The sequence below is a fragment of the Solanum stenotomum genome, chromosome 7 (genome assembly GCF_019186545.1).
Source record: "Solanum stenotomum isolate F172 chromosome 7, ASM1918654v1, whole genome shotgun sequence".
Lineage (NCBI taxonomy): Eukaryota > Viridiplantae > Streptophyta > Magnoliopsida > Solanales > Solanaceae > Solanum > Solanum stenotomum.
Window position 1 is genome coordinate 56,842,531 of NC_064288.1, and position 23,521 is coordinate 56,866,051.

Sequence of the window (23,521 nt, forward strand, 5' to 3'; positions counted from 1 at the left end):
CTACACATATTTGTCTTACTTTTAGATCCTTATCTCTAAGCCAATGCTCCATAAGACACATTTCCTTAAAAAAATGATAGCAAAGTTGACTTAATTGATTTTTTATTTTGATTTTGAAGAAGTGTAATCCAATTCGAACAAAAATAAATTTGGTTCGATTTGATTTTTCGCTTTTTTTTCTTTTTCGGTTTGATTATTCGTTTATACAATAATTAGAGTTGTCAAAATGGGCTTAGCCCATTGGGCCGGTCCAAGCCAACCCGTTATTGTTGTAGGGTTGGGATATAATTTTTCAAACCCATTTAAAACTAGGTCTTATAAACCCGACCCATATAAGCCCTTGTCCCTTGAGGCTTGATCAGGGTCAGCCCAATGGCCAAAACTATATGTTTATGGGTAACTTATAGAGTATGAGCTAATTACTTAGATGCATACTATGTTGTAATATTACAAATCTTACCAGATTTTGGTACGTCAAGATACATGTATATCAAGATACATAGACTCAAAATTAGGTGTAATTTATTCTCGATACACTCTATCCAAGTGGATTTGCATGTATCTAGGATACATAGACAAATTTTGCGCCCTCGTCTCCCTCACATCTCTCTCGCTACTCTCTTATTTCGCTTGCATATATGCATCACACTAGATACATGTATATCGTATATCTAGTATCCTAGATACATGTTAATCACATTAATTTTTTTGCTAATATTATTGAAACAACACCATTGTTTGTCATATTTGATTTGAAAATTTTCTCATTTTCTTAATGTTATAGAAATTTAAGTTGAAAAAGAAAAAAAATGAAAAAAGAAGAAAAAAAAGACGGGTTAGCCCGCCCTAACCCGCAACCCTTCTAGGATTGGGTTGAATTGAACATTTTCAGGCCTTTCCAAATGTAGGGCCGATCGACCCTAGCCCATCAAATCCTTGACCCGCGAGGCTTGGGCCGGATGGGACTGGACTGACCCTTTTTTACAGCTCGACAAGTAGGGTTGCAAGTATACTTATTAAGGCATATACAATATAGTGATATAATATGATAGATTTTTGTATAATATTGTATATGAGTGTGTAAATATCTTTATAATTTTGTATGATGTTTATATATTAAATATAGAATATTGTATTTTAAATATTTAAATATTTCTGAAAATAAGGTATTGTGTTTTGGACTAAAGTTTTACGATTTAAAAGGACCCTAAGTTTATATGTAATTAACTTTTGAAAAATTGATTTGATCAACAATTACACACCAATTGACAATATTGGTTCATGAAATTGAACTTTTACGTTAAACTAAAAAATTATTTAAGGACAAGTGGAGGCAGCATTAATGGACCAGACCAGTGGATTACAACCTAATATAATTGATGCTCTGTACATACAACATGTATTTCTTTATTCACTTTTATTATTGGATAAATCCACTTGATGTCTGCTATCTAATTCTTTGTTGACATTACCTACCTACCAAACACTATGTCCACTTGGAACAATTTTGAGGGGTATTCGTCTTAATATAAAGGGCAATTTAGTGTATCAAAGCTTTTGCTATGTTCAAATTCAAAGAATCGTATTATTAGAGTTATATAATTTTATTTTGCGACTTGAATATGTGATCTATTGATCACATGATAGTAACTTTGTCAGTTACTTAAAACTCCTCTTCAAGTTTCATCTTTATATATATATATATATATATATAAAGAGTTGGTGAATTATTTGATGGAGCAAAAAAACAAATTTATTCATTTTGACAAATTTAAAAAATTAAAATTATTCAGAAATTTATTTAAGAGACTATTTTGAACCTATTCTAAATATATAAAAAAAAATTCTCTAAAGGGTAATGCTAAATGACCAGAAATTTAAAAAGTCAATAATATCTTTTTTATTTTAAAATAAATTGATCTTTTTTTTTTATTTTTAATTAAAAGATATTAAAGTTAAAAGGGTAAAAATATTCAAAAAAGTAAAATAATATAGTGTAAAATATATTATTTTACCATTCTTACCAAATTCTGACCAAATTTTCTGGCCAAAAGATTTTCCTTTTATAAAATAGTATATATCAAACTAAGATCAATTGGCACATAAATAAAGAAGAATTGGTTGTCAAACTTATCCATTTAAGATTAGAATAATAATTTTTGTCTCAATAAGTAATGGAAGAATGAGCTTTTAGTCATGAACCACATATTTTAGGGAAGGTACGTGAACTTTTACCTTTACTTTATTACTAAAATTGATGATGATAATAGTAATTTCATTAATAACGCAACATAATTGCTCGTTAAGGCACAAAAAAAATGTGATATTCCTTTTTAAGAAAGCAAAATTAGACGTATTAAATTGATTTAGTATTTTATTTGAATACATATAGAAGTTAAAATAAATAATTTTGTGTTTATTTCTAGTTTTTCTTTTTGAGTTAATGAATCCTTCAAGCTAAAACAAAAGAAATAAATAACTTTAACGAAGAATTCACTTTCATCACTTCATGCGGCTAATTAATTAGGAAGTTACTTCCTAGCTACATGACCTACGCTTAATTAATCAAGTCATCGAATATCGATTAAAAATATCTAGTATATACATATACATATATATAATATGTCTCTATATATTAGTCAATTATTGTAAGTCTATAATGCACAAGTGGGGTATAATAATATTTGTTCACATGTAAATCGTTAGCACATATTTGAAAACGAAAGAAGACTTAGGTAACCTTAAATAGCTGTCTAAACCAAACCATCATTTATACCTTTTCCCCTTTTTTGTGCCTTTTTTGCTTTCATTTTGCACACGCAAGAACAAAGTATTTAATTTGCATCTCTTTTATAACAACAATATAGAGAAAATCATCACTAAACAAAAACAAAAGAATGGTGAAAGACAGGACAATTGGTGTGGCAATGGATTTCTCAAAGAGTAGCAAAACAGCTTTGAAATGGGCAATTGATAACTTGGCTGATAAAGATGATACTTTTTACATCATTCACATCAAGACTCATTCTTCTGATGAGTCACGTAATAAGTTATGGGCTCAATCTGGTTCACGTAAGTTGCACATTCAACCTTTTTTTAAAAAAAAGATTTAACTTATATACACTGACAGTCTATAACAATTAATTGATCTTGTCTATTAGCTTTGATTCCGTTGGCGGAGTTTAGGGAGCCAGAAGTATTAGAGAAATATGGTGTGGAGATTGATATTGAACTTCTTGATATGCTTGATACTGCTTCTAGGCAGAAAGAGGTTATTATACATCTTATCATCCACCCCTTTTCAATTTATTTATATTTTTTCAATTTTTTTTTTTAATAATTTTAGTTTTGTTTAATTATTTTTTATTGATTATTGTATAGATAAAAGTTGTGACCAAACTATATTGGGGAGATGCAAGGGAGAGATTGTGTGAAGCTGTTGAAGATCTGAAGTTGAATTGTTTGGTTATGGGTAGTAGAGGCCTTACTACCCTCCAAAGGTACCTTCTTTAATTAATTGCTCTCTTCATAATTTCAACTCTTTTTTTTTTAAATTAAAATTTACTTGGTAAAATTTAAACTCTGCTTATGTAAGCTTGCTCATATTATTGATTTTAAATCTAAATAAAAAATAAGAATGGTCAAGAATCAATCGGAAACAATCTATCAACCCTATGGGGTGGGAGTTAGGTGGAAACAAAACATAAAAAGAACGTATCAACTGATTTGTATTTCTTTAGCAATTAAGAAAAATATGTATTTCCTTAAGATAAATAAGTAGGAATTCAACCAAGCACACCATTCAGGACTTTTGTAGCATGTGTATCGGTAGATAATTAGATTAATCTAAAAAATATGTATATAAAATATCTAGTTTATCAGAGAGATCTTGAATTTATGTGCACCGTGTAAATTTTCCCTTAATCAGGTAAAATTCGTTTATATGATTACACTGAATTTATTGGTATAGTTACTTGGTAAAATTTGGACTTTTGTCTGTTTTCTCATTCAAGTAAATATGCCTTGCCATTAATATTTTAATTTCTTGGTTAAAACAGGATATTTATGGGAAGTGTGACCAACTATGTAATGTCTCATGCGACCTGCCCTGTCACTGTAGTCAAGGATCCTGATTTCCACAAGCACTGATGAAGAATTCTAGATTAAATAAGATGAAAACTATAAAATGTTTTTATTTTTCTGTTTTTCATTTTAGTAACTAATGAAAAATTGATGATTTATTCTTATTTGTTTGATCTATCTTATCTTTCGTTCTATCTTGTTTGTAGTCGTGTGAGATGAAAGTCTCATATTGAGTTTTGAATTCTCTTGTCAAAGTGGTAACTTCAACTTTAACTATTCAATTTTTTCGATATTCTCATCAAATAGATGACATTTTTAAAAAAAATCTTGCTCTTCTTAGTATGATGTTCAAAAATCTACAAGAAGAAACTATAAAGGCTCTTTTCCAATATAATTGTTCGATACTAACGTAGTATTGATGTATGCATATCAAATGAAATGATCAAGATGCATGTTAGGTTGTCAATCGAAAAAAATATTATCATAATTAACAAAATAACAAACATTATTCATTGAGGAACATTTATAACTCGAACATTAAAACTTATACACACTTGTTTACACTAATTTTTTTTAAAATTTAATTAAAATTATTTTATATTTAACATCAATATATTACTTAACAATGTTTAACTAATGTGATTTGATATTAGACGGATTTAGAATTTGAAGCTCACAAATTCGAATTCAATATTTTATCACAACTTATTTAATTTAATGAAATCCAAAATATTATATTTACTTGAAGAATAAGCCTTATAGCACATATACTTTGCCTCAAAAGTTCGTAGATTTGAATAAACCTATATAAATTGTTAATTAAATAGTTAACGGAATTTTGCTCAAATTCTATACATATCTGTTATAAAATTTCTAATTAATTCTAAATATTATTTAATAAACATAATTATTATAATACATATATATTAATTTAAAACAACTATAAAAATCCATAAATATTTTTATTTTTACCACCTTGCCCCCCACACTTAGGTCCAAACAACTATAGGAATAAATATATTTCCACAACAAGGACAATAATTTGTCCATCCATAAACTTTTGGGTACGCGACACTAAAATATTTTGAACCGTAAATTAAATATAATATTGAATATATATATTTTAAATAAAAACTACAATTTTTCTATTTTTATAATAATTATAGTCAAATATTATATTTAAAGATTTTATGTCAGAATTTATTGATTGATAAAGTAAAATATGCTATATGTGTGACTCTGGAAATTCAAACCGTGTTACATAAATTTAAAAAAGTAGGATTATCTTTTTTGCGTTAACGCGTATCTTATACTTGTCTGCTTTTGGTGTTCACACACAATAAGGTGCTCTGTATCTCTTTTTACTCCTTTTTAATAAAGTATACTACAAAAACAGAGAAGAAGAAGAAGAAGAAAAATCAAGAAGCAAAAATGGTGAAAGACAGGACAATTGGTGTTGCAATGGATTTCTCAAAGAGTAGCAAAACAGCTTTGAAATGGGCAATTGATAACTTGGCTGATAAAGATGATACTTTTTATATCATTCACATCAAGACTCATTCTTCTGATGAATCACGTAATAAGTTATGGGCTCAATCTGGTTCACGTAAGTCTAAATCTTTTTTATTTGAATCTCTTCGATAGAAAATTATATGAAAGAGTTGGTTTGGTCCCTGTGGGATCAAATTCCAAGAAAATTTTATGTGTCAATTTTCTTGGTTAGGAATTAAATTTGGAGATCAAGCTAAAATTTGTGGAAGACCACCTAAAAGGATAATCATTCTTCATAGTTGAAATTATTCTAAACTCATAGCAAAATATATTAGAAGAGCAGAGAATTAGTAGAGCAATTCTCTTAGATNTATAACTTTATTAATGTTGGGCCCGGGCAGCACCCGGGCTTTCTTTACTAGTATAACTATAAAAATCCATAAACTTTTTGTTTTTCACCACCTTGCTCCCACTTAGGTCCAAACAGCTATAGGAATAAATATCTTTCAACAACAAGAACAATAATTTGTCCATCCATAAACTTTTGGGTACGCGACACTAAAATATTTTGAACCGTAAATTAAATATATTATATATATATATATATATATTATTTTTTTAAAAAAATAAAAACTACTCCCATTTATTCTATTTTTATAATAAATATAATCAAATGTTATATTTAAAGATTTTATGTCGAAAAAGTAAAATATGCTATATGACTGACTTGGAAATTCAAACCGTGTTATATAAATTAAAAAAAGTATGGATTATCCTTTTTGCGTTAACGCGTATCTTATACTTGTCTGCTTTTAGTTTTCACACACAATAAGGTGCTCTGTATCTCTTTTTACTCCTTTTTAATTAAAGTATACTACAAAAACAGAGAAGAAGAAGAAGCAAAAATGGTGAAAGACAGGACAATTGGTGTTGCAATGGATTTTTCAAAGAGCAGCAAAACAGCTTTGAAATGGGCAATTGATAACTTGGCTGATAAAGATGACACTTTTTACATCATTCACATCAAGACTCATTCTTCTGATGAGTCACGTAATAAGTTATGGGCTCAATCTGGTTCACGTAAGCATATATCTTTCTTATTTGAATCTCTTCGATAGAAAATTATATATGAAAGAGTTGGTTTGGTCCCTGTGGGATCAAATTCGAAGAAAATTTTATGTGTCAATTTTCTTGGTTAGGAATTAAATTTGGAGATCAAGCTAAAATTTGTGGAAGACCACCTAAAAGGATAATCATTCTTCATAGTTGAAATTATTCTAAACTCATAGCAAAATATATTAGAAGAGCAGAGAATTAGTAGAGCAATTCTCTTAGATGTATTTGAGATCTCTTCCCTTTCTTTGTTAATATACCGAACACTGCTCTTTGGTGGACGTATGATCATTCTAATTCAAACCACGTTAACCTTCACGTTAAACCTTTTCGATTTCTTTGTATTTTTTTTTTTTTAATTCGTTCATGAAAATCATGGCTTCGCCACTAGATCGGATCGGGATGTTAATAGTTTGATTTTGTTTGGATTAGCTTTAATTCCATTGGTGGAGTTTAGGGAGGCTGAGGTGTTGCATAAATACGATGTGGAGACTGATATTGAACTTCTTGATTTGCTTGATACTGCTTCTAGGCAGAAAGAGGTTAATTTTCAATAAATCATCTACCATTTTCATTTATTTATTTTTGTTGATAATTATTAATTTCCTGAATTCTTTTGGTTTAAATTTTGTATAGATAAAAATTGTTATCAAACTATATTGGGGAGATGCTAGGGAGAAACTATGTGAAGCTGTTGAAGATCTGAAGTTGAATTCTTTGGTTATGGGTAGCAGAGGACTCAGTACCATCCAAAGGTAATTCTTTTCAATGGACATCTTTCTATTATCGGAGTTAGAGTTCTGCATTGATTATCGATATACCGACGATTAATTTATTTATATAAATTTGGACAAATTTTCCATCACAAGTTAGCTTTGAGGGTCGAGGGAGTTCTACGTGTCATATCTTTACCTTATTTCAAATCTAGGTTCAATTTTGTTTGGGTCATTACAAAATATTAATGTGTATTGTCATTAACATTTGGATATTTATCTCTTGATAAAACAGGATATTCTTGGGAAGTGTGACAAATTATGTATTGTCTGTTGCGACCTGCCCTGTGACTGTTGTTAAGGATCCAGATTTTCACAAGAAGTGATCAGGTTTCGTTTGCTTAAATATGAACTTATTATGATACCATTTTCGAATAAGATTAAGGATTTTACATGTAATTTCTCCTATGATGACAATTTCTTTACTTTCAAATACCAAATGAGACGGATCCCTTTTGGATAGAATTATCTTTTATATTTATATTGTTGCGAGGTGACAAATATCTCGTGAATTAGTTGAGGTATATAGCTAAAATACGATCATTTAAAACATAAAAACTAACTCACGTTTGATATTTATATCTATTAGTAATAAAACTCTTTAGTATAAGACACATGTTTTAAAGTAATCCATCTTAAAAGTTTTAAGTGAAAACTCAAAAGATGGCCCTTTGTATGAGAAATCAAACAATTTTTTCATCCATTAGACCATTTACAAAGTTGAAAATCAAATTTGACCCTAGTTGCTTTTTGGACAAGAGGGTTTTATTTTGTCAATGGACATTTTTGACCTTTTACTTTTAGGAAAAAAAATGTTATTTTACACTTCTTGGTTAGAATTCCTAAGTTCACATAACCAGTTTTCAACTCTTTGATAAATTCTAGGTAAGATCAAGATTCAATTTTTTAATCTTTAATTTTTATCATATAGTACTAGAAAAAAATATATTTATGAGTCAAGATCCAATCTACACCAACTTGTTTGAATTAATGTACCAAGTTGATGATATAACTACCCCACATGGCTAGCAGTTACATATGATCAGTTTTTAATTAAATTATCCTGGTATAGAATGAGAAAATATTATGAAAATCACAGATCTTAATTAACATGTCTTCTGTATTTATTATTACACATGATAACTTATTATATGTTAATGGTTGGATATAAATATATGAAGTCATTTTTAATATATGAAGAAAAATATATATTATTTTTTATGTTTTATTCTTAGCATTAATTATTTATTTTTTTATTTATAGGATTTAATATTAAATATCATATAATAAAAACAGTATGAGAAATAGTCATCTCAAATTATTATTTTTCTTAATGAATATGTCAAGTTCAAATATAACAAATAAAAACAAATGAGAGAGTATAATAATAATATTGAATCAAAAGTAAAAATAGTTACATAAATTGTAACAAATATTGTGTAAGCAATTTCGATCTGACAAGGATGCAGATTCTTAGATCGCAGAAAAAAAAAACTTGACTAACCTTAATTTTAGAAAATAATCTAATTAAATAGGGGCATGAACCTTAACTAAATTCCAAATTTAATTTTCAAAAAATGAACCTAATTAATTCAGGAGAATGAATATTTAATTTTGCATCACCATCCATTAACAAAAATACCAACAAACCCCTCAAATACAAATACAAAAGAATACTTATAATATCTAGACAAGAATGAAATATGTACTTAATGATCAATATCTTCTATTTTGAATTGACACCTAGTGAAATAAGAAAATAATAAATATTCACAAAATGAAATACACTTGAACTATATGGATACACGTTGACATCACCACAACACAAATCATATCCTTAATATTATGCAAATTCCGCAATATATTAACAAAGTACTTTAATAATCATATACACACCTTAAATCTCATGAATGTTTTAGAACGATGATCCAAATATTTTATAAAAGGCGTCCACTCATTTATGCTCAGGTAGATAATTTTATCAAATCTATCTGGACATAAATCACCTTAAAGCTATGAAATCATCAAGAACAAAAGAAGCTCAATCTTATAAAATACTATATCACACCAAATGGTGAAAATGTAGCAAGTATTCTCAATCCATGGGCTTTAGGCCCATCTAGATTATTCTCATTTCACCATTGCAAGATCAACAATTACAAGGGGAAAAAAAAAAAAAACCAACATACACATATATATATTTCTTCTTTGGTCAAATCACAAAAAAGAAATATATCATTGTGCATAAATGCAACTTTGTTGGTTAACCCGACAAACCAACCTCTAACCACTAAACTTATACCAATCTACTGATATTTGATTAGTTGGATAGCGAATTAGTATATTTAAAATTTGATAAGTGATCAGTCAAATCATTAAATGCAAATATCCTAAGGATGCTTACATAAATGTGTCACCCAACCCAACACATTCTTTTTCAGCTAATGACTCAAATATCTTTTTGTAATGTATTTATATTGTATAAATATTTTATATATATATATATATTTTGTCTTATATGATGAAGACATAATATTGTTAAATAACTATTCACTAGTATAATATTTTTTTAAATGTCATCAAATGGATGACATTTTAAAAAATAAAAATTCTTGCTCTTCATAATGTTGAAAAAACTACAAAGCTCTTTTTCATTATAATTGTCCGGTACAAGCATAGTATTGGTGTACATTAGCAGGGGCGTATCTAGAGGGGTGCCGTGGGTTCACGTGAACCCATGCTTCCCTCTCTAGATCATATATAATAATGTTATATTTTTGTAAAACTATTTAAGTATAGATGTTTGAATCCACGTTCAAAGTATCATATAATAATATGATGATGATCGGGTGCACCTCTCTAAGTGAATAAAAATTTAAATGTTATATCTATCTTTTATTTTGAGTAACACCTCTCCAAGTGGTTATCGGTTACACTTTTGGCGCTGCAACTAATTTTCTTTTTGTTTTTTTTTCTTTAAATTTTCAAGTGTGTTACATTGAAAATTCCTAAAAAATTTAGCACTGTAATTTTTTTTTATATAATTAAATCAAATGTGTATATTAAAATTTAAAACTAGAAGTATTATATATTTTGGACCTATAATTTTTTAAATTTAATGGTTCATATTAAGAACCTAAAAGTCAAACTGATAAAATTTATATTTAAGAAGCATTTTTTCGTAATCAATCGTAATCATGAACCTATCTTATCGATTACGAAAGATAAGATACCCTTCGTTATACTTTTGGACCAAATATGCCCCTCTCATTATATTTTGGGTCGAATATACCCTTTATCAGTCAAACTATTTCCTATAATACGGGGTATATTTGCCCCCACTTAGGTCCAAAAAAAACAGCTATGGGAATAAATATCTTTCAATAACAGGGAAAATAATTTGTCCATCCATAAACTTTTGGGTAGAAGACAAAGTGGCACTAAAATAACAATATCTTAAATTATCTTTGCCCAAATCAATCCTGCTTTATATATTCTATTCGTTTTAATTTATGTGCTATTTTTAAAGATTTCGAATAAGCTTTTATATAGTTTAAATGTTTTAAACAATATATTTATATAGTTTTAAAATATGTGAATATAATTTCTAAAAATTTATGATGGTATTTAACTTTTTTTTTTAAAAAAATCGTTTTTAGAGTTTAACTTAAGAAAATATGTCTAGTCATAAAATTTTCATTTTTTTTTCAAATATTTTTTAGTAATTTCTAAAATAAAATTTAAAAAAAATCACTTTTTTTAATTTTTTTTTAAAATTACTCATCAAAAAAAATTAAAAATGACTCTAATTGATTTCATGAAAAATAAAACTTCAACTTCTAGATATTATTTCTCACTTCGATAATTAGTTTTTTTCATTTTTAATTTTCAAAATAATCAGACCTATTTAAAGATTCCATATTTGAATTTATAGTGGAAGTTGAATATTTTTGATTCTCCTTATCCAAACCGTATCACATCATTTGAAAAAGTAGCGTAACACCTCATACAATATAGCTTTTAAGTTTCCACACACAAAAAAAGGAGAAGAAAAATCAAGAAGCAAAAATGGCGGAAAACAAGAGAATTGGTATTGGAATGGATTTCTCAAAGAGCAGCAAAGCAGCTTCGAAATGGGCAATTAATAACTTGGCAGATAAAGGTGACACCTTTTACATCATCCACGTCAAGAATTATGACTCTAGACATCAACTCTGGGCTCAATCTGGCTCTCGTAAGTCTAAATCTTACTCCCTCCGTCCCATTTTATGTGAGATAATTTGACTCGATACGAAATTTAAGAAAAAAAAGGAAGACTTTCAAAATTTGTGATCCAAAATGAATGATAGAAATTTGTGTGACTGTAAATCATTTCATTAAGGGTAAAATAAATATTTTATAGTTAAATTATTACTTAATATAGAAATGTGTCATTTTTTTTTGGGACTGACTAAAAAAGAAAGTAAGTCATATAAATTGGAACAGAGAAAATACTTCTTTTAATTTTTATGGATTTGAATTTGTTGTTTAGAATTTTCATTAAAGAGTTTCAAAATCGAGAAACCCCTTTTTCTCTGTCTGCCCATGTTTGAATTAACACGTACTTGTTATGTATAGTTATTTTTTAGCTGAACTGATTTTTTTATATATTTATTTTTTCATATTTTAAATCCATTAATAAGAATTCTAGCTTTGTCACTAGATCAGGATGTTAATAATTTAATTTTGTTTTGTTTGGATAAGCTTTTGGTGGAGTTTAGGGAGGCTGAGGTGTCACACTACTATGATGTGGAGACTGACATTGAACTTCTTGATATGCTTGATACTGCTACTAAGCAAAAACAGGTTAATTTTCAATAACTCATCTACCCTTTTCATGATGATAATTTCCATACTTCTAATGCTAAATGAGACAGATCCTGTTTCTGGTACCGATTACTGATGAGAATTAGGTTGATGATTTTCTATGCTATCGACCCCTTGTGCTTCTTAATTATATTCGTCCTTAATTTATGTTATTTCCGCTTTTGTAGTGAAGAATTATACCATTGTTTAGATATAATTATTATTTTTATCCTACCATTACAAGATGACAAATATCTCATGGATTAATCAAGGTATATGGCTGAGACACGATCATTTAGAGCATGAAAACTCACTCACACCCTAATATACATTCTAATTTTATTTTTTAACTCAATCATTGATAAAACAATATAATTTGGAATAAACATTAGGTACAAATATTTTTTTGGAAAAATATAATTGGCAAGACAGATTTTTGACACGAAATGACATGAGCAACAAAAGTCAAAGTATTTTCGTAATTTCGATGAAAAGTTAAGGGTGTTTGGGTAAATTCATTTATTTAGTGTACCTAAATTACCCTCAAAAGTAAAACCACTTTTGACTGACCATCGGCTCCACTTATATTGTGCCACGTGGAAAGTGTTGGGTCCCATTTCAGAAAATGAATTTCTCTCTCTTCTTAAACGTTTTTTTTCTCTTTCCTACTTTTTTTTTACTTCTTTTTCTTTGACTTTTCTTGTCAAATTAATGTTTCAAATTTCTCTACTTCCATACTTGTATAATTTTATTCATGGAAAATATAAAAATATGAAATCCAAAAAGAAAATATTCATTCAATTTCTAACATTTTAAAATTAATTATTTATATTACTAAAAATAGTTAGATAAAATTATTTGTTAATTTACAAAATATAATTAATTACAATTTTTTTTATTATAACATTTTTTTTCTTTTTGTAAGTGTAAATAAAATTTATAAATTTTAAATTACATAAGTTTTTATACTAATTTCATGAAATTAAAAAAAGGAAAGCATCCATAAATACCTATATAAATACATATTCTTTCCGTCAATTTATATGATATTTTATTCTTGAAATTCAAGCTAGGTGAAATTTTTTCATCACTTTAACCTTTTTTATTTTTCTTGCTATTTAATTTTTGTGGACTTCTCAAAAATATACGATACTATAAAATTTTTATAGGGTACATCTATATAGGATCCTTAAAAAAAAAACAAATTACACATTATCTAAGAATTTAATCATTTTAAAGAAATATGATAAATTATTTCCAATGATTTTATTATTTAATGATGATATATTAAGAGGTCTTGTTAATATTTGATTTAAATAAAAATAATCAATAAAATTACGAGTCATATCAACAAGAAAAAGCACTATCAACATTATCAAAATAAAACTATAAATTAAACTACGAAGTAAATGCAATAAAATTTGATTATTATAAAGAGAAACACATGAATACAAACAAAGAGAACAATTTTTTTTTTTAGTTTTGAAGAGGGTTATACGTAAAATCATTACGGACCATTTATTAATAAAATAATAGAATGTAAAAATTTATCCTAAAAAATCAATGTCTATTAGTACTTAAATAATTTTTAATTTTATATTACTTTGATAAATATGATTGTAAAAGTTTATATTTGAATTGTTTCACAAAAATTGAAGATTTTTCACTATTATAAGTCGAATCATTATGATGAAATAAATGTAATAGATATAGTATTATATGAGTTATGCTCTCTCACAAATACAAGTCAATTAAATGCGATTATATAAGCATAATCAATAATTGGATAATACAATTAGTTACGGTACATGTCAACAAAATAAAATAATATAAATCTAACAACAAAATAAAATAAAACTAATGAGTGAAGTAAAGAAAAAAAAATGAGTAAAGTAAGAGAGAGAGAAAATAAGAAAGAAGAAGTCAAAGAGTGGTTTTCTATTTTGGAGGGAAAACCACAAGTAGTTTTGTCACCTAAGGGCTATTTGGTCATTTTTCCGTGTCTTGCCAATTCATGCCAAAAAAGTGTCTTGCCATTTAGCACTACTCTATTTTTTTTACCCACTTCAAAAGTTTGAAGGGTCAAAAGATGAGGTGAAAATGAAAGGCGTTTTTGACCCTAGATTCTTTTGTGGACAAGATGGTTTCATTTTGTCAACGTACATTTTTGACCTTTTACTTTTAGAAAAAGAAAGTTGTTTCACTCTTCTTAATTAAAATTCCTAAGATCGCATAAACAATTTTTAACTCTTTGACAAGTTCTAGGTAAGATCAAGATTCAACATGTCATGTGCAGTAGCAGCGTATCCGAGATTTTTTTTAAATGGTGTCGATATTTAATAAATAATAAATAATTGATATAAAAATATTATATTAATATAAAAATTAGTATTTAAAATGTACTAATAAAACATAAATCAAGTAAATTTTTACAATTCTCCCCGACGAGTTTTCATATTTTGAAATGTTTTCATAATTGTCTCATTGGAGATAGTAACTAAATATTTCTTTCTCTATCTAAGGCCCCAAACAACCACTCAAAAGATCATCATTCCTTTGATTTCGTAAACCAGTCTTGATTTTGAAAGCTTCAAAAATACTTTAGAATAATATCTCTCCATTGAATTGATTTGAATTACAAATTTAAATAAATTACATAACTCTAAACAATTTCAAGAAATTAAATCTATAATATGTTGATAAATATTCAAGAAAATTCAACTAAAACTATAAAGATGGGAGATAAATAGAAACATGAACTTACAATTAAGCGAAACCGCAGTAGCATCAAACTTTCAACATAGCAACACTTGCAATTTGCAAAATTGGAGGTTTCTTTTCAACTTAGATTTTACTTTATAACTTATTATTGTGTCCAATTCCAATTTGACCAAGTAACAAAATTTCTATAATAGGTAATAAGTGGTATTCTAGTTTAATTGGTTTATTTTAGGCAAATTTAAATAGAAATTGTGAGGTTGGAGGTTCAAATCATTTTGATAAACTTTTCTAAAATCGCTCCAAAAATAAAAATAAAAGTCGCATTATTGGAACAGCTGACGCACTTGCTGTGCAAATCAACAAGCCAATGAGCTGTCTTGTTCAAAGAGTGTCAATAATAATAGTTGTACTTTTATATATATACTAAAAAATTTCAACGATGCGGTATCGGGTGACCCCTTTGGTATAAGGTGGGTTCGCCCCTGATCTGATCATGTGGATGATTGACCATAAACGACTGTCCCCCATATTATCTCAATCCATAGGCTTTAAGGCCCATCCCCTCAATAATTCAAGGACCATTCTTCTTGACAAATCTTGTTTACACATCTTTATTTTAAGTAAGGTGTGTATCGATCGGTTCAGTTCAATTTTATTTATTATTAATTTGATTTATCAATTTTTGATTTTTAAAATATGCTAAATTAACAATAAATTAATAAGATATTTTTTTTATCGATTTTTGATCATTAACGGTTCAATTTCATCAATTGTAAATTCTTTGATATAATGAAACAAGAAAGATAATTAATGAGAAATTGCATCAATAAAAACAAATGTAATACGAAAGCTACAATTACATGTTACAGCCAAAACATAATATGATATTGATGATGTGGAGTAGAAATACCATGAAGTTTGAAGTATGTAGTCGTTTATGTTGCATCAATAAAATTATTAAAAACCCGTTAATTCAATAGCCCAATAACAATAATTCAATAACATTTTTTTTCACTTCGATTTATTAATCAGTTTCGGTTGTTGCACATCCCTAATTTTAAGAAACGCAATATGACCATAAAAATGCAACATTTAGTTTATTTCATTTCATCTTTCAACCATTTCACCATTACAAGATGAACAAATACACAAACAAAAGAAACATACACACATGATCATACAAGATGAACAAATACATAAACAAAAGAAACATACACACATGATCACACTCTAATCAAACACAACTTCTCCTTGAGGATTTCAATACAATTATTTGTGTGTGTGATTTGTTTATTGAGAAAGTTCATTATTTGGTAGCACAAATGGTTGAGCATATTCTTTGTAAAATGCAAGTAAGTTTTCTCTAGGTGGCAAATTTTCCTTCATAAAGCTACAACTTATCACCTTATCAGCCCATCCACATATATTTGGAAATTCCTTTTTGTTCAATATGTCTACTTCCAATGCTTCTTGCATAACTCCAAGCCAATAAGTTATCAAAATGGAAACAATTTCCATATATCCAACTTTATTTTCTCCTCCAAACAAAATGTTATTATTATCTTTGATCAATTCATTCTCAAGAAGTTTAAGTAGCTCTTGAAGCTCTGCCATGGCTTTCACCTTTACTTCATAATTGCTGTCATAACAAAGTTTAATCATCTCTGGCAAGCACTGAAATTGGACAATAAACACTTGTTATTACTTGAAATTGATCATTATCATTATTAATCATTCCATTTCAATTTGTTTATTTGATTTTGATTTGACAAACAGTCTAAAAAGAAAAAAGACTTTTTAATTATATGATTTTAAATTAAAAATATGTAAAATGTACCCAATATTTTTTAATCTCATGGTCTCAAGACACAACAAGATGTAACATGGAAAGTTGAAATCGGAGAGTTGCAAGACAAATAAATTAAAAAGAAAGGATTAATGGGAAGAAAACATTTCAAGGTCCGGCCACATTTGGTAGAGGAAAATATTTTCCACAAATAAAACTATTTTCTCTGTTTTATTATAAGAAAATATTTTTTATAGGAAACATTTTCCACCAAAAAGAGTACACAACATTTTATTTCAAGAAAGAGTATATTTGGTAATACCGTAATAACTTTGTCTTTGTATCCAACACCACTAAAATTTAGAAATCAATATCCCTTCTAATGGAAAATATTTAGATATTTGATTACTGGAAAATGACTTTACTTTCTGCAAAAATATCTTATTTCACAACAAACACATAGATCTTGACTTCACATAACTTATGTATAATTTCTGAAGTACTGTACATAATAAAAAGTGATCAACCAACATAGAATACACAATACACAGAGAGTATTATCTACTCAACTAGACATGTCTTACGTATACTTCTAGTAGAAAAAGAGAACAATTGATACTTAAAGATAAAACTCACTACTAAGATATGAAACTCGTGAAAAAGTAATAGTTCAGATGTGTTTTTAATCGAATAAACTCGAAAACATACCTTTTCATCCATAAACTTAGCCCAAAAACGTGCCATGGCTCTTTGATAAGGATCTTTTGGTAGAAGAGATGTGCCATCTTTCCAATTTTCATCAATATATTCAAGAATCACTAGAGACTCAGGAATTGGCTTTCCATTGTGCAAAAATACAGGAACTTTTTTGTAAATAGGATTATACTTGACAATATTAGGACACTTTTTTATTGGAAGTTGTGCTTCAATGTACTCATAATCAATACCCTTAAGTTTTAGGGCCATTTCAACTCTTATACTAAAAGGACTTACCCAAAAACCTAACAATTTTACTTCTTCCATTATTTTTTTTTCAACTTCTTAATTGCTCAAAGTTTTGCAATACTTTCATTTTAGACTTTTGTCCTTCTTATAGGGAAAAAAAAAAATGTATTTTGGAGTTAGTTGGGTTTTCATACATCTCTATCTTACACGTGTTTAAAAAATGTTACTCCCCCTTTCACATCCTTTTCTCATATTATTATAATTAAAAATAATTTAATTTTAAATTTTTGTTAGGCAGCCAATCTTGAATCTGTTAAGTTTGAAATGTATTAAGACACAAACATTTATTTCCAATTGAATGAGAATTTATATGATAAAATGTACTCCACTAGTTTGGAAAGGTGAAGATACATAAGCTTCGGGGCGGAGGCGAATTTAGAATTAGAAGACGAGGAGTGTAATGATAATTAATAATATATGTTAATTAAAGTGTATCACTTAATGTCGATTTATATGATAATTTTATTAAACATAAAAATATAAAGTTAATGTTTTAATGATGTATAAATATGAATTAACTTTAAGTTATAAATTTTATTATTATAATATTAACTTAATGTTATTGTGAAAATTCATAAATTTAAAATCTTAAATTCGCAGCATATTTATTCACACATGATCATGTGCTCGACCATTTTTTCTGCATATTTTTCGTATCTTGCGCTTTGCTTGAATATTAAATTATACAGCCGATCGTTGAATATTTTTGTTAGACACCCAAATCCCAATCTTGATTATGTTCCTTTTGAAATATAAATAATAGTGATACTATATTACCAATTGGATGAAAATTCGTATGATAAAATTTACTTTCTTCGTATCACTCCACTTCTTATATTTTTAGTTTATACAATACTTAAAAAATTATATATTTTGACTATTATATATTTATTTATTATCATTAATCATTTTAAAATCTAATTTTTTTTCTTCAATAAGTATCATCTCTCCTCGATTAGTAAAAAGAAAGTTAATCTAAGTAATTTAAATATTAAAGTATATGTATGTGCTCAACATTTCTATTCTAATTAGTAAATGTGTGTTACTTTCAAGTGTTCTTTTGCTAATTAGATTTATTTTAGGTGTTTTAAAGCTAAAATAGCTCTTAATTACTTTTGAAGTGTTTGAATAAAATTAAAAAGTAGTTATAAGCACTTATTTTTAAGTCAAAATAACAAAAATGCGAAATGGCCTGAGACCCTTGTACTTGATTCGATTTGTAAGTTGGATCCCTGCACTTACGACTTTGCCAACTACACCCTTAAACTCATTCAAACACAATATTTTAGACCCCTTTCTCATCAGATGTATGTGCGTGTAGTACACTCATTTTACACATGAAATACCACGTCATTTTTTAATGGCGCATCATTATTATTATTATTTTTCTAATGACACATCATAAATCAAATATTTATTAATATTTAAAAAATGCAATTTTTTCTCTCTCTCAGTGTACTCATTTCACCCCTTCCCACTTCATCTTCTTTGTTCCCACCTTCTATCATTTTCATCTTTTTCAATCACAAAATGTGATAAATTATAATTAGTTCTTGCACATGTTTTAGGGTTTTATTTATTTTGATTTGATAAAAAGAGATATTAAGAAAACTTCAAAATTAGAAAAAGAATGTTTATATGTAAATTCAAGTAATAGATCTTAAAGAATTAAGTTTATAAAAATGGTGAATGGTATATTTTCTTGCAAAAACTTTTTTCAATTTTTTATTTGATGATTTTATTGTGATAATGTGTACGCCAAAGAAGAAGAGGAGAAAAGGAGTAGGGGCAGGGGAGTGTGGGGGGTGGGGGCTGAGGTTGAAGAAGAAGAAGAGAAAAAGGGTGGGGTGGGATGGGGCTGAAGAAGAATGAGAAAAGGGGAAGGGGTGGGGGTGGGGTGGAGTGTAGAAGAAGGATGTTTTCAGTATTTTTTTTTAAAAATTCTTCTTCTTATTATTGTTTTGTCTTATTATTTTGATAATTTTAAAATAAAAATATTGTATTCACTTGCTTTAAAACGCGTAGGGTCACATATTTGTCCAATTAAGTCATTTCAGTGCCACATAAGCTCGATCAATGGTCAGCGGGGTTTAAAAAATAGAGTTTCATTGAGTTAAGGGTTCATTTGGCAAAGTGATGAATAGAAGGCTTCAACTGACAAACGAAATCAAGTACAGGAGATTTCCAGGTCATTCTACCTAACAAAAATAAGTCAAAAATCATAAGTTAGAAATCCTACTTTATGACGTATAAACCAAAAGTAATAAGTCAATTCAAACATGCTCCAAATATTTTATTTTTAGTAAGAATGACAATCAAATTGCTCTGATAGAGTACTGCACTATTTTGGAAAAAGGGAAGATAACAACATAACTCTTATTATTAGCCTACACAAGTAGTACTTTGTTGCAACCACACAAAATCTTGATATTTCACAAGAGAGGTTATTCATTTAGTAGTTGATGCAGAGTGAAATCTAGATTGGAAATGTGAAAATAATTCATCTCTTGAAGGTAAATATTCTTTGACTTGGTTGCAGTTAATGTAATTATCTCTCCAAGCATAATAATTGGGAAAATTCTTATTTGTCATCAAAATAACACCAGAGGCTTCTTCAATTATTCCCATCCAAAATGCCAACACATTTGCAGCAATATCAACAAATCCAATTTTATCTCCAACAAAAAATTCCTTATCCTTGAGCTCATTATCAAGAATTTTCAACAGCTCACTACACTCCTCTTTAGCTTTCTCTTGCTCCTCTTCATTGCCTAATAGAGCCTTTCCCATTGTTGGCAAACACTACAAAACACTCAAAATTTTGAGTTCCAATAAAAATATTTACACAGTCAGATCATTTATAAGGTGAGTTAAACTTATATATACAATATTGTATGAATTGTTTTAAACAATTAGATCATCCAAATGATATCTACAACTCACTTTTCGTAAAATATGAGATCTGTAATCTTGAAATGAGGTAGCCTATGCGTTACAACAAATAGAGGTTAACCCGATAAAGTAAAAATTGTCTACACCGTTGGTTGATATTAGCTACTCCTTTAATTTCATTTCAATTTATTTTGTCTTAGTTACTGTTTTGGGTAGTCAAATGACATTATCTTTGATCATAATTTTTTCAATATTTTTAAATTTTTAAAAATTGTTAACTATGGAACTTATAGTACTTTTTATTTGATTTCTCTATAAGTTTTATTTCAAAAAAATGAAGATTCAAAATCCGAATTCAAATTGAATATTAGTTACTAAGCCAAATGAATTACTCTCATACTTCACATCAATCCAAACAAATTAAAATACATATAGTATAATTTATAACCTGATGAAAACAATAACTAATCTGCTAACAAATTGATCAATACTACTTATAATATGAAAATTTCTTACACAAAATATGTATGTAACTTAAATCAAGATCAGAAATTTACCTTCTCATCAAGGAACTTAGCCCAAAAACGAGCTATAGCACGATCATAAGAGTCTTTAGGCAAGATAGAAGGGCCTTCAAATGTCTCATCAATGTATTCAACAATTACCATTGACTCACAAATAGGCTTTCCATTGTGAATTAGCACTGGAATTTTCTTATGAATTGGATTAGATTCAAGAAGAAGAGGACTCTTATTTTGTGGATCTTCTACTATAAGTTCATATTCCACTCCCTTAATTTTGAGAGCCCATTCAACTCTATGAGTAAATGGACTAAGTGAAACACCAAGCAACTTTATTTTTTCCATATCACAACTTTGGTTATTTTGCCCTATTTTTAGAGAGTGAGAGAAAAAAAAATTGTGTTCGCAATCAAGTAATTCCAATGAACTTCTTACATTATTATGTTGTCTAATTTAATGCTTCTACAATGACCAACGACTTTTCATCAATTATATTTTATTATTATAAGTCTAAATAAATGTGAGGTAGTGGTTAAAGGTTGTGTCCATTTAAGATTGGTTGATCCATTTTGAGAATAAAATATTTATTTTTATTAGATTAAGATATTCAAATCTAAATAGATATGATATTATGAGAAAGTTGTTTTTTAAATTTGATTATTGGATAATTAAGGTATTCAAATATACATATCAATAAGAATCTGGTCCTATATGACTTCAGAAGATGATCTATAATTAAGTCTACTATGATACCGATACTATGACGAGGTCCTGCGAAAAAATACATCAATCCCAAAATGATAAAAGACTTGGCACCTTTTCAATATGAAAACGAAAAAAAAAAAAAAGATTCCTATAATAAATGATTTTATAGATGGAAGAAATTACACTCTCATACAATATTGACTGCCAACCATACTAATAAGTGTATATTATTCAAATATACATACTTTTGTTTAACATAAGGTAGTTTTATTGCCACAACCAATCTTGATAATTTTCATTTGGGAGATTGGAAACGAGATTGGAAATGGGCAAGTAGCACATCTCTTGAAGGTAAATATTCCTTGACTTGACTGCGATTAATATACTCATCTCTCCAACCACAAAAATTTGGAAATTTTTCACTTGTTACTAAAACAACTCCAGAGGCTTCTTCAAGAATTCCAAACCAAAATGCCATAAAATTAGCAGCAACATCAGCAAATCCAAAATTGTCACCCACAAAAAACTTCTTATCCTTGAACTCATTATCAAGAATCTTCAATAGTCCACCAAATTCTTTTTTGGATTTTTCTGCCTCCTCACCTTTGCCAAACAATACTTTCCCCAATAGTGGTATACACTGCAAAATCACTTCATCAATGTGGCACTGTTCGAATTTCGAAAGTTAAATAGCTCAAGTTTAACCATAAATTTGGCCATGTAATATTCAAATTTTAGAAATGAAATGTATATATTTGAAAACTATGTAAAACGTAGTATAAATCACAATAATTGATACCTTGAAAAATTTAAAAGATAAATGAAAAAATCCTGATCAAAACTAGACTTGTTTGAATCTTGAAATTCAAAAAATGCCACGTAAATTATAAACAAAAGGAGTAATAAATTTTAATGCAGTAATTTGCAAATTCATAAAATTAATTAATAATCAAACGAATATTATATATAAGGTAAATCAAACGAATTTACCGTATCATCAAGAAACTTAGCCCAAAAACGAGCTATAGCACGATCATAAGGGTCTTTAGGTAAGATGGAAGGACCTTCAAATGTTTCGTCGATATATTCAAGAATTACCATAGACTCACAAATGGGATTTCCATTGTGAATTAGCACTGGGATTTTTTTGTGAATTGGGTTGGATTCAAGAAGCAAAGGGCTCTTGTTTTGTAGATTTTCTTCTATAAATTCATATTCAACTCCCTTAAATTTCAGAGCCCACTCAACTCTTCGACTAAAAGGGCTCAGTGTAACGCCAATCAATTTCACTTGTGTCATATTTTAGTAAGACTGCCAATAGTTCATAAACGAAACTATTTAATTATGTGTATGATGATGAAATTTATGTATGTGAGAAGAGTTTTCATTCTTGAATTCATTGTATCTTTTATAGATGGAAACCAATTTTTTTTTTTTGATTACTTTTCTATGTTGATGAAATTTATGTATGTGTGGTGAGATTTCATTGTCTTCTTTTCATAAATGGATTCAAACAAATGGATTGTCCAACTTTTTGACTCTTCCATTTTGACGGGCGACTTATCTTCAATTTTTTTTTTCGGGTT

The 23,521-nt window shown here is 28.0% G+C and overlaps 6 protein-coding genes across 7 annotated transcripts; 3 read left to right on the plus strand and 3 right to left on the minus strand.

Annotated features, from left to right (window-relative positions):
• Nucleotides 1-2,776: 2,776 nt before the first annotated feature.
• On the plus strand, nt 2,777-4,171 carry LOC125870717 (universal stress protein PHOS32-like). Its single transcript, XM_049551217.1, has 4 exons — nt 2,777-3,072; nt 3,162-3,271; nt 3,382-3,500; nt 4,059-4,171. Exons 1-4 carry the CDS (start codon nt 2,898-2,900, stop codon nt 4,147-4,149), a joined length of 495 nt encoding a protein of 164 aa, XP_049407174.1. The 5' UTR covers nt 2,777-2,897; the 3' UTR covers nt 4,150-4,171.
• A 1,270-nt stretch (nt 4,172-5,441) lies between these two features.
• LOC125870718 (universal stress protein PHOS32-like) lies at nt 5,442-7,941 on the plus strand. 2 transcript variants are annotated; one of them, XM_049551219.1, is made up of 4 exons: nt 5,442-5,689; nt 7,120-7,229; nt 7,324-7,442; nt 7,696-7,941. In XM_049551219.1, the coding sequence occupies exons 1-4, from the start codon at nt 5,515-5,517 to the stop codon at nt 7,784-7,786; spliced, it is 495 nt and encodes a 164-aa protein (XP_049407176.1). In that variant the 5' UTR covers nt 5,442-5,514; the 3' UTR covers nt 7,787-7,941. The 2 variants fall into 2 exon arrangements, with proteins under 2 accessions (XP_049407176.1, XP_049407175.1); XM_049551218.1 differs by lacking the exon at nt 5,442-5,689 and adding an exon at nt 6,366-6,654.
• A 3,587-nt stretch (nt 7,942-11,528) lies between these two features.
• On the plus strand, nt 11,529-12,412 carry LOC125870082 (uncharacterized). The gene is made up of 3 exons (XM_049550445.1): nt 11,529-11,694; nt 12,163-12,305; nt 12,377-12,412. The coding sequence occupies exons 1-3, from the start codon at nt 11,529-11,531 to the stop codon at nt 12,410-12,412; spliced, it is 345 nt and encodes a 114-aa protein (XP_049406402.1).
• A 3,733-nt stretch (nt 12,413-16,145) lies between these two features.
• On the minus strand, nt 16,146-17,882 carry LOC125870699 (glutathione S-transferase U8-like). Its single transcript, XM_049551195.1, has 2 exons — nt 17,521-17,882; nt 16,146-16,700 (listed from the first exon to the last, which is right to left on the minus strand). The coding sequence occupies exons 1-2, from the start codon at nt 17,833-17,835 to the stop codon at nt 16,317-16,319; spliced, it is 699 nt and encodes a 232-aa protein (XP_049407152.1). The 5' UTR covers nt 17,836-17,882; the 3' UTR covers nt 16,146-16,316.
• Nucleotides 17,883-20,142: 2,260 nt separating this feature from the next.
• On the minus strand, nt 20,143-21,659 carry LOC125870707 (probable glutathione S-transferase). Its single transcript, XM_049551205.1, has 2 exons — nt 21,267-21,659; nt 20,143-20,619 (listed from the first exon to the last, which is right to left on the minus strand). The coding sequence occupies exons 1-2, from the start codon at nt 21,573-21,575 to the stop codon at nt 20,266-20,268; spliced, it is 663 nt and encodes a 220-aa protein (XP_049407162.1). The 5' UTR covers nt 21,576-21,659; the 3' UTR covers nt 20,143-20,265.
• A 427-nt stretch (nt 21,660-22,086) lies between these two features.
• LOC125870712 (probable glutathione S-transferase) lies at nt 22,087-23,270 on the minus strand. The gene is made up of 2 exons (XM_049551210.1): nt 22,926-23,270; nt 22,087-22,575 (listed from the first exon to the last, which is right to left on the minus strand). Exons 1-2 carry the CDS (start codon nt 23,232-23,234, stop codon nt 22,231-22,233), a joined length of 654 nt encoding a protein of 217 aa, XP_049407167.1. The 5' UTR covers nt 23,235-23,270; the 3' UTR covers nt 22,087-22,230.
• Between the last annotated feature and the right edge of the window lie 251 nt (nt 23,271-23,521).